This window comes from Egretta garzetta, unplaced genomic scaffold (genome assembly GCF_000687185.1).
Source record: "Egretta garzetta isolate BGI_Z169 unplaced genomic scaffold, ASM68718v1 scaffold194, whole genome shotgun sequence".
NCBI classification, from domain to species: domain Eukaryota; kingdom Metazoa; phylum Chordata; class Aves; order Pelecaniformes; family Ardeidae; genus Egretta; species Egretta garzetta.
In genome coordinates, this window is record NW_009259486.1 from 824,312 (window position 1) to 836,276 (window position 11,965).

At 36.8% G+C, this 11,965-nt stretch overlaps 1 protein-coding gene across 1 annotated transcript in view; it reads right to left on the bottom strand.

Moving 5' to 3' along the window:
• Positions 1-11,657, bottom strand: part of CDK13 (cyclin dependent kinase 13) — a gene marked incomplete at its 5' end in the record, with an annotated part of 33,294 nt that extends 21,637 nt beyond the window's left edge. The window contains 4 exons of the mRNA XM_035892773.1: positions 5,045-5,215; positions 6,873-7,012; positions 7,265-7,432; positions 11,052-11,657. Of these exons, the coding sequence (XP_035748666.1) occupies positions 5,045-5,215; positions 6,873-7,012; positions 7,265-7,432; positions 11,052-11,657 (1,085 nt within the window). The remainder of the gene's footprint in view (positions 1-5,044; positions 5,216-6,872; positions 7,013-7,264; positions 7,433-11,051) is intronic.
• Positions 11,658-11,965: the final 308 nt, after the last annotated feature.

Genomic DNA, 11,965 nt, shown 5'->3' on the forward strand with positions numbered 1-11,965 from the left:
TTTCTCTTATGGTACTCATGATACGCTATATTCCCAGACAGTTTTAAACAGAATTTTATCAAACAAACCTTGAAAATTAAATAAGAAACTGTCCAGCAATTCCTTTAAGTTCCTTACATTTAAATTCCTTATAGTCCCTTAAAGAGATATTCATCCTTTCTACTCATATTTTACAAACCTATTTTCTAATTTGCAAAATACCAAATAAAGGCTAATGACTTAAGAAAGCATCACTGCTATGCTCATTTTTCCATTTAGCTATCACAAAACTTACTGTTTAAGGCAAATGTAGTCTAATAAAAAATAGAACTTTCCTTTTTTTTTTTACATTTTCACCCAGTGTTAAGGTTTTATTTGATGACAGTGTTATTTTTCTATTGAAAGTTCAATTAAATTATCTTCTTGAAACAAATCCAACCTAAACTCCATGTGCATAGAAACATGTTCTGAAACAGGCATACCAGCGAAGGGCATACAGAAGCCCTGGGAGTAAATATCGCCCTCATTTCATCACATACTACAGGGAAATAAAAAACCAAACAGAAAACTTAAAAGCGGAGGAAAAGCAAACCAAACACATCAGAAATCTTTGATTAATAATCAGGGACTTTTCTAATTTTGCAATAACATGGATCAAGTTGAAAAGCCACACAATTAGGTTTGCACTCATTCCAGACCAGAGTCTAGTAGAGCACATGCAAATGGGAAGCACCACTCAAGCAGCCACACAATTCCTGATAACTTAGCTGTAGCATGAATACTATTTGGGTAAGAAGTTTCCATCAGCTGTTTCAAGAGCAGCAAGGCAAGCTGTAGATTACATTAGAGTTTCTGAAATTCACATCAGCTTGGTTTTACTCAACTTCCCAGAAATACCAGATAAAGCTAGCTAAGATACGAGAAGGAACCCTGTAGTGAAGTACATTCTGATAACTGTGATTGCTGTCACAGACTCCTTCCAAACCACAAGCTTTCAAAGTACTCCTTGACGGCTGTGAGAAAGTAACCTGCTAGTCACAGTCAGTGTCCTTTTGACACGTGTACTACAATACTGTTGAGATAAATACTTCATGCCTAGAAAGATTTGTTAATTTGTACTGCAAATAAATTCAAAATTTAATCTATCTAAAGTAGACTTAGATCTTAAAATGAATTACAGGAACACACGCACAATCCAAGCAGATAATCAACACACAGGAAAAAACCCCAAACCAATCAACCAAACAAAAAACAAACAAAAAAAAAACCAACCAAAAAAACCCACACCAAGCTGTGATGTTAACCACATCTTTTTTATTAGAGTCTACCATGCTAAGTTTTACATCCTCCCTCAGCTTAGCAATTAAAAATGCCTCTTCCATTCAAAAGGAGGAAGAGATGCCAGTCAGTACACCTACTGGTTTTACCTTAATAGCAACAAAAGCTGTCAGGCACTCTCCATGGGTTTATTAAAGAGAGATCATGGCAGTCCTATAGCTAGACTGCAAACAGCTTATAGCTGATAAAGAAGCAAGTGAGAACTGAAGGGTCATCTCAGGTACTCAGAGAAAGACACCTAAGTAATATAAATGACAGACTCACTGAGAAAACAAAACAGAGCTGACAAAAGCCCAAAGTAAGAAGGGCCTTTTTTTCCAATGATTCACTTCGTAAATGATGAAGTGGCTCAACTAACTTAGCTTATGAAATGTATAGATTTGAATTTACCTAGGAAATAGCTCTTTGTTTTCAAGTTGTTTTACATCTTGTTTTCTTCAATTGCTGTTGCACAGGGAACATCACACAAACTTTCTTAGACATAAAAATCACTGAGAAGAGTTTCTGCAAAGTACAATCCTCCTGCTCCAAACTCTGCTCTGAAAGGACATGAACTGAAGTTCATGAACATGAACTCCTATTAATTTGAACTACCATCAAGCAAACAAGAAGGAAGAGTGAAGAAAAATTTAGTTGCCAACAGACTTGGTTGTAAGCACCAGCAGTGTTAGGCTGCTTCTACTGCTGTCAGGACTGACACCCACAATTGCTCCTGCACTAGTTCACTAGAAGAAAACATTTTCAACAGAAATAACAAGAGTTCTAAGATTATAGGAAAAAATTGAATGGAAACGATAGCTCATTGGTGCTGTCAAGTCAAATGAGGTTTTATGTCCTGCGAGAGGCAGAGGAGGTTTTAATAGTATGTTCAGCAGACTTTTCTTTTTAAGACAGCTGTTACGCAGATACACACGCAAGACAACACAAACTATGAGTCGTGTTCCCTTGTGCGTTCACCTCACATGAGCCTACATGTACCTTCTGAATGATAGGTAGGGGAGAAAAACCTCCATGAGAAACATACAAAATGGATACTCCTTCTCGCCACACCCAACAAACACGTTTTATGTGGCAGGATCATATCTCAGAATCAAGATGTTACATTACTTATTAGTAATCAGTAATGCTGTTCTCCAACTTTATCATCAAAGATGTCTTCTACATAATGAGGACTGCAAAAGTAAAAACTTCAGATCTTCAGTATAGCAGACCCATGTAGCGCCCACTCAACTGTGTACGTGCCTGGCCTATACAAACAACCGTGCCGTTCGATGTCCGTTATTTCCACTTATAGAAATGCCCTTATAATATATGTACAACTCCAATGTGTTGCTGTTCCTATTGTCAAATTTACCCCTAAGCTGGCCAGGATAAAACACAGATACACTTTTCTTCTACTTTCTTTAAAAGTAAAATGATGCTGAAAATACTGGACAAGTCAAATACTCAAAAGTTCAGAAGACATAGGATTGTGTCACTCAAAAACATATAACACAGCTCAAAGTATCAGGACGAAGTTGTACAAGCCAAGCCATTGCTGGTTTGCAGACCAATGTTACTATCTTAAAAAGCATCCTTAAAACAAGCACTGTACAAACTGTGCCCAATACTTACACAACTGACAGAAAACTAAATTTTCTGTATTTTAAACTACTAAGAGCCAACCAAAAAAACCCTTAAGTCAATAAGTAGACAAGTAATAGGTCACGATATGATAGGTGTGTTAGACACAAAACTAACTTTACTTATATTAACTAGAGGAACATGTGTTGTCAGAAATGTTCTCACTCCCTACTTTCACAAATGGGTGTTAGCCGGGTTTTGTAAGAACAGTATTTCAACGCTAAGATAAGCATGTTCATCAGAGGACAAAACGCTTTGCTTTTACTGTAAGCTCTGCCCGAATAAGACATCATTATCGCTTTTATAACATTTCCTTCTTAAGCCAAGCAGCCTACTTTTGTGTTTGCAATAGTTTACCGTGAAAATGACGAAACTTCCTCCTACTTGCATTTGTTCCCTGCATAGTCTACAACTTGGCCACAATGTCTCAGCTATAAATCCCTATCTCACAATGAACTACTCATTAGAGAAATACAGAATGCAATGCCTGAAAAAAACCCAACTTCCATCTTTTCACAGACAAATCATAATAGCACAGTCTCATTATCATGCTAATGCTTTCAAGAGACTATCAGAAACTAATTTTATTCTAGTATCTCCAGAGAAACCCCTTCCCTTGCAAATTTTCTGAAAATGTAATTGTTTTAATAAGCTGTTAAATAAGAATGAGAAATTAAACTGAAAGCAAATCAAAAGCACAAATACAGACTTGAACAAAAAAAATACATTTGAAATTAATGAGACACACAGTTTGAAGTACACCAAAAAAATTTACAATTCAATCCTAGACATGGCACCAAACAGAAAGGGAGAGAATTAATTAATGAGTCATTAAGTATTAAGTCAAGGCTCAGTGTGGTCTCATTAGCCAAGTGGGTTAGACCTAATTAAAACTCAGTACAAGATTCATATGAAAAGCCTAAACTGGCTGTTGCAGACTGTCGGGGTTCAGGGTTGGTGCTGACCACTGAACCTGCACTATCTAGCAAAACTGTTTTGCTAGATGCTTCCTACTTTTAAATGCAACAAAAAAAGCCTGTCAGTGCTGTGCACTCTTCAAGGCATTATACTTCCTAAAGATGCTAGGAAAAGAACCCCAAACTAATTCCTGCTTAATTTTGACAGCCATTTTCTGACTCATCACAATGTCACCTGGTGTTTCTGCTGGCTATGCAGTACACACACCAGTGTTTTCAACCCACACTGGTGCTGGGCATGCTGCACAGAAAGTCAGGGAAGGATTAGGGAAGAATTACAGGTACCACATACCAAACACCCTCCTCAGCCAAACCACATATCAAATTGCCCACAGGACACCAAAATACCCAAAATCAATAGGTTTATAAGACTTGGACCTAAAAAGAAACAGCCTCCAAAGACAAAATGACCACTCCAATATCAAAAGTACCAAGCAACAATACTGCATAATTTCCCCGCTGTTTGCTTGATGCTCTAAGCTAAGGAGGTTGCAATAACTCAAACAAGCCAGACTTAACAATGAGGGAACCAAAAGAGTAGAGAGTAGAAGTCTGCATGCCTTCTATTTGGGGAAAACCACAACCACACAAACCTTGCTTTCCATTTTTTTCATTTATCCTTCTTCTAGCCTTCAAGATGCACATGCCCAGTTATGAAAAAAAATAACTGAAGCACAATTCAAATAAAAACAAGGCCTACAATGAAAAACATCTCTTCAGCACTGAGCCTACAATACTCTAAATGATATGACAAAAAACTACAAGAAACATAAAAGGCTAAAAAAGTTCACAATTAAGAGCTTCCTATTGTTGCTGGCCTCCCTAATCTGCGAATGTCAAGGAGTCAAACATCTGTTCCTCTCCAGCAAAACTGGAGTCAATACATTTTTTTTACCCCATTATTTTATATATAATATATAAATATTAGCAAAAATTTTTCTATGAGCAGAAAGCATAGCTCAGTTAAATAAAGGACTCCTATTAGTCATTAAGTCAAAATTAAACCCCCTTGTCAAGCACATATTTTGCAAACATTTTTTAATGAAGCTTAACTTCAAGTCCAGTGTAGCAGACTACCGTACTAAGAATGGGATCAGAAAGAGCTATCCCTGTGTGAGCCTACATACCTTTGTCCTTCTTGAAGTCCAAAGCATCTTCCTTATCTGTCACTATTTCCTTCATGTTGATAATGCTTTGGTGATTAAGCTGTCGAAGAATCTTAATCTCCCGAATAGCTGTAATTGGAAACCCTTCCTTTTCATTATCCAGACGTACTTTCTTTAGTGCCACCATTTCCCCTACGAGAAAATTTAAATAAAAACCATTAAGATTAGCAACCAAACTATGGGATTTAGTATTGAGTTTGCTCATTTGTTTTTAAAACCCTTCTCATCTATTACTATTTCTGAATGGATTAAACAGTTAACATTTTCATGATTACACTATGCTGAATGGAAACAGAATTAACCATTGTTGGGAAACAATCTCATGAAGAAGCAAAACTATAAATGAGAATTTTCAGCTACCCACTCTTAAGTCCTCCTGCATACCTCACTCACCTGCATCTGATACTCCACACTGGGTCTATCAATAAACCCCCATATAAGAGTGATTACCAACAGCAACTTTAGAGACAGATGCCTAGGTCTGCTCTGGATTTCTTATTACTACACCACCACAGGTCATAACACATATATCTAGCCAGAAATACTACATAGTTCAAGATATGAGGCAGACAACTAAAGAGTTCTCGAATTCATCAGTATAATTTTTACAAACAGAATGTCACTGCCATGTTTACAGTGAGGAGGAATTTTCCTTATTATTTTACTGCAGGCTGGGTTGGATGAGGCTAGATTTTGCAAAATGGCAGGAGCACGATCTACTCATGACGGAGGATATCTAAAGACTGTATGTCAGCTCAATCATTTTGCTCTTGAAAGTTTATTGCTGTGCCTGGGAAGTTTATGGACAGCACAGGTTTCTTTGGTAGCTCTAAAAAGGATGTACCCATATCAGAGTATATGACACACATACAGTAGATCACATTCCAGTATGACACAAAGTCCACTTGCTATGAAAGCCCATTGCACAGCTTGTTATAAGGTACCTCAGAGGCCATAATGCCTCTCTCCACACAGGATTTGAATCCAAAGCTAATGGCAGGTTTGCTATAACTGTATGGATCCATTCAATACAAAGAGCGACAACTGCTATTGGAGGTTAAGAAATGTCTGCCACACACAAATAATTTGAAACTTGCCAAAGAGGCATATGGTTGTGATAGGATTAAAAAGTTAAATGTGCGAAGAACTGAATTGCAGGAGAACAGGAGGAAGCTCCTAACAATTGTTTGCAATGGTTCTCAAGGTAGGAGATAAAAAATAAGATCTGTGACTGTTCAACTTAAGAACTAAAGTTTGCAAGCTGAGACAAGCATAGGTGAAGAATGAATTATAATTACACTGCTCATTCTTCTGCAGATCAGAGAGAAGGAACTGAGGCTTGTACATGATCCTATGTGATTCAGTTACTGCTGAAGTAGAAAATCATCCAGCATTCAAAGCATGCACAAATAAGTCAGAAGGGCAAGCAGTCACAGAAAGAACTACTGATTGAACATAAAACATATGAAGAATCAATTTCAATGCATCATCTATTTAGAAGTAGCGACAACATTCTTAAGTATCATAGTGGTGACTGCTTGCTCATTTGAGGAATAGTTTAACATCAAATTTAAAAATTATCTCAATGCCGTAAAAGTCAGTTACACTACAAGAAAAACACCCAACATGCAACACTTCAGGGCTGTGTTGCAGAGAGGCAGATTCTCTTCCCACTATCAGCAAGTGACTATTGGAGACATTAGAGGGCAGAATACTCAACATAAAAACAAAATCAGAATATCCTGTTCCTTTTAGAACTGTAAGATTACATTTGCTTTTTTGAACTTACCTGTGTCTTTATCTCTGGCTTTGTAAACTTGCCCGTAAGTGCCCTCACCAATAATACCAATGATATCAAATTTATCCACACAGCGCTTTCCCCAGTCTATTTCTTTTTCTTTTGTTTCACCATGTCGTGGTCCACATATTCTAGAAAACAAGAAGCATTTCTAAGAATACAGCTAATATATCTAAGGATTGTCTTAACCTCGAAAAAAACCTCAACACCGAATATTTATTAGATAACCATTAAGTGGCAATAAACCATGCAGTTTGATTCAAGCCTCAATAATATTGAAAAAGTAATTAAAAAGCAGAAACCTTTAAAAATAATATATTTTAAAGAAACTATTATCACTTCTACTTGCTCGATAGGCTTTAAAAAAAAAGTCTAAAACATACTTTGGTCTTCTCTTGCTGTGTGACTGAACTGCTGGTTTCTTTTCTTCAGGACTTTTGGATAAGTCAGCTCCTCCAGGCAACTCAGGTGGAAGTGGCAAGTCTGCAAGCAGATGGCGAAGTTTCTTCTCTGCTTCTTTAACTGACTTCACAGAAAGATTCTCTCGCAAACTATTGAAAAAGACACAATTTTGCTAGTACATTGAACACAACAGAATGATATTAACATACATAAAGGAAAACCTGTTGGAATTATTTTTTTAAATACATTCTAGGCTGTCGATGCATGAACATTTGAAGTCTCTGCTCTTAGAATTTGCAGGCCTTTGATTTATTCTTTACACACGGCTCACAAGCAGCCCTCTGCAAGAGGCACAGCTAACTACCAAAATTCTACAGTAATTATGAAATCAAATCTTTCTGGTGAAAGCTGAGGTTAGATGACACAGCAAGCCTTACCAGCCCAGACTTCTGCCACACAAACTTTTTCTCGAGCTTATGGCCTAGACTATTAAGAATATTTAGAGCTCAGGTGCTGCCAGACATCAGAAGTGTAGTGGTAAAACTGGTACTCTGACTTCTCATAAAAACCTAATCCAGCTCACTGTAATGTTGCTCTCCAGAGATAACAGGCTTCATGGTTACAGTAACAGTGCAGGGCATTAAGAAGCAGTCCACAACACCTCATTTACAGATTCCAATCTCATACATTTGCTGAAGCACTCCAGATTCAACATGTTCCTAGCGATAAGCATACAAATCAAGTGAAAAAAAAGATCAGATGAAAAAATGACTAAATGCTTTTCTGCTATGCGTTACTAATACCTGACCATTTTTTAATCATTAACCGTAATTGGGTAACAGATACTGACAGTTGATCTCTGTCTTGAGAAAAATCCCCCAAACACATGTAGAGCAACGTATTCCTTTAACAATTACCACACCCAAGAATTCTAGAGGTGCTCTTCCCATTCTAATGGGAAAATTCTGAAAGCATCATACTTGCTGTGGTATTTTTTTTTTTAAATACATGGTTCCATTTTACCAATACTTCCTTTAGTTTAGCTACATTTCTGCAGCTACTGTACATCCAGCAGCTTTAAAGCCATGACCATCTCTACATAATTACGTAACTGTTTCTCCCCCACATGACTCTCATACACTATTACCTCTTTACATTTCAAACTTTGTCACTGCATCAAGAAAACTTTCCGTCATGCTCTGAGGGGACATTTTCCAAGATAGCTCTATTTGCCAAACCGCACTATTCTACTGTCAGCATCCTTTTCTGGAGATTTCCTGCAACTTCTCATCTACTTAGTTTAATAGATAAAAAGCAGGAGCTTCTGTAAATGGAAAGATCTCGCTATCTTTCATGACAGAAAATGCGTATTTTCTTTCTCTCATTAATCACACTTAGCAGTCTTTATAAAATTAAATAAAGCACTCCAGTGTTTTGCATGGCTATGCTTCCCCATGAAAACAGAACACTTCAATGTCTTCTAACGTTTCTCAAGCTGCTACCGCCTGAATTTAAAGAGGCTCCTCAAGGAAGCATCCACTGCCCTCATCACATATGTAACGGTTAGCGTGCTATAAAAAATAAAACACCTTTGTACAGCGCATGTAGCTGTCATGGTAAAGAAAAATGCTTAGTTTTGAAGTTCATGCATTTGTATTTCTCTCACAATTTTGCCCCCAAATGTTCAATATTAGTGAAAGTGAATGAGAGGTTCTAAAACAGATTTTAAAAGTGATAGGTAACACAGTGGTAGTACACTGCCACAGGCAGCCTTTTTTTCAGGTCTGTTAAATCACACATCATTGACCACCAGAACAGTTTCCCCTTTCAGCCAACCTACATGGTGGTTTTGCAACACTGCTGTTCCTTTAGGTAGTTTATATGTGGGTTTATCGGATTCTTACTGAACTGTACAACCGACACAACATTAGGAACCAGCCAGATCTGCATAGCATCAAGCTTTCTTTGTCGGCGCAATTTCCCTGTAGTAACTCCGAGCCCAAGGTAAATATCGTTGCCCTCCTCCCCCCTAAAAACATTGATCATTTTCCTTTGATGACTTAAATTTTATCATGACTTGTAATCACAGCCATTCTGATACAAAGTTTATAACATCCTATAGGCAAAACTCAGCAAAGTATAACCAACATTCTCTTACTTGTCATTAATCTTTCTAATGCAGCTGTTTGCAAGATTAGGCTTTTTTTTGAAAGAATGAGCCCAGTGCTGATAGAACAGTTTAATTGTAGCTTAACTCCTCAGTGCATTTTAGCTATACTTAAAACAGGTATTACATTAAAAAATACTAATAATGAGAAGCAATTAGTCAGCTTCAAGATGAAAACTCATTCCACGTTATTGCGATCAACACTGCAAAGCCAGTCATATATTTAGTTAAATTAGTCAGCCTCATTTTCAGTTAAAACGGTAAGTCTTGCTCTCAAATAACAGTGTCAGAAATCCCGTTTACTTAGAGAGAATGGCTTTTAGTCATAAATTTAAATGCAACTGTACATTCACCACACAGATGTGATTCTGAACTGGAATGACATTTGCTAGAGTGCTGAAGGGCGAGAAACAAGATTTCTCTTTTACTACTAGAAAAAAAAAGTATCTGACTAATACCTTGTTAGGTTGCATTTATTTGCTAAGGCCTCCTGTGCACCCTAATGTTTAACATAGCATTAAATTACTAACAAGCACAAGAGAAACATTTACACCTCTAGTTATAACTACTTTTACTAACCAAAGAAACACCACACACTTCTCAAGAGACAAGAGAAGACAGGCTAGTTACACAGACATGGAACATAAATAAAAGTACTTCATAAGATTTTGAATTTTTCTTTTACAGTTCCATTTTTACAAAGATACATCACACTTCAATTAGTTATTACTTCAATGCGAAGAAATGGTTTTACTTATTGTGAGAAGTTGATTTCTCATACATGAGAGGTATGTAACACCATGAGTAAAACCACAAGTAACTCTTCTCAACTCAATCACCAAAAGCAAAAGGAAAATAGTAAATTACTGCTCAACAGCATAATTTTCTAGTACAAATCACAGCACGTATTCTCTGTTAGGACTACGAAGAGACCTAATGTAGTCTAAACTCAGATGTTATTTAGAATACAAACATTTATTACTTCACTACAGACCAATTATCATTCTTCAAAAGTTAACACAAATGACAAGACACGAACCTCACTTCTGTTATACACACTAAAAACAACACTGATCTCTGAGATAAATTATACTAAAATAACGCACAGCTATAAAAACAATTGCCTTCCAAAGGGAAGAGAATCTTTACCTCAAACCCCAACTAATTTAAGAATTTTCACATATTGGTACCGAATTTAACTTTTCCCCAGAAATATTTACCTGTTCATACCAAACTTGAAATACTGAATCCTTGAATGCATTCTTGCATGAGTCCCAACGCTATTGTACCAGCAATTCTAAATTGTCTCATTGGTGTACTTTTGATTGAAAGATTCCTCCTAAACTAAATCCTTCTTTTCAAGAACCAGTTAAATTATTTTTATTTTAAGATCAAATTACTTCAGTTCACTATTAATCGCCCTGTAAACAACTGAAGAGCAAGAACAAACTACGTAACGCATTAGCCTAATCTAGCAAATAGGATTATATTTGTTTTCTAAAGGAAATACTGACAATTAAAAAAAGAATAGACAATAACAACAACAACAATAATAAAAAGGAACAAACAGCCCCCAAAAGCAAATCTATGTCACAACTCACCTATCAGTTTCTTTATCTTCAGGCAGCGTGGGAGGCAAAGGCAAGGGTGGCAGTGTGGAGGTTGGTAGTGCAACAATTCGGTCCTTCTCCTTGGTTACTACACTTGGTGTACTCGGTTTGTTTTTCTCTTTTACAGTGGCCGGTGGCTGTTTTACAACAGTTAATTTATTCTCTTTTACTGCTGTAGGTTTCTGCTTAGTAATTTTGTCTGCAATTAAATTATTTTCCGCTTTTGCTTCAGGAAGTGAGACCTTTGCTTTTGCCTTGTCATTTTTCAAATTTGCACTGCTTGTAGGAGAAGGCGTATGCTCAGTTTTTATTTTCTTCAGGTCCTTTACATTGTTCACTTGAGGTGCACTTACAGCAGTGTCAGTGCTTCCCTTAGTAGGTGTCGAAGTATTGGAAGCTTTTGCACTGGCTTTGGCTGCCTCAGCAGCTCTTGCTTTTTTGTTTTTGTTCAGCTCAGCAGCCAGGCTACTCTTCAGAGTCAATGTACTAGGAGAAATACTTGAATGACGACTTCTGGATCTAGACAATCTGTGTCTGCTACGAGACCTCGAGTGCCTTGATGAATATGGACTTCTGCTCCGAGATTTTGCTGATCTCCTGTTTCAAAAAAGTAAAGATTTACCCAGTTAAAATTTAGTCTAGTTGCTTTCTCAGTTTATCTGCTTTCTTGACAAACTACTTTTTTAAACCATTATCACCATGCTTATAGAACAGAAGTCTATGAAATAAGAAAGACTGTGCATAAAAAAGAACACCTACAGAGTTAATAAATCAAGATTCTACATCTAATCAGGTTGTTAGAAAATGTTAAAAGATATAGTTTCTCCCATTAAAGAACTGCAAAACACAGGTATACCTGTAGGACAGACATGTTCATTTTTCCTCACTAATCAGTGATATTTTAC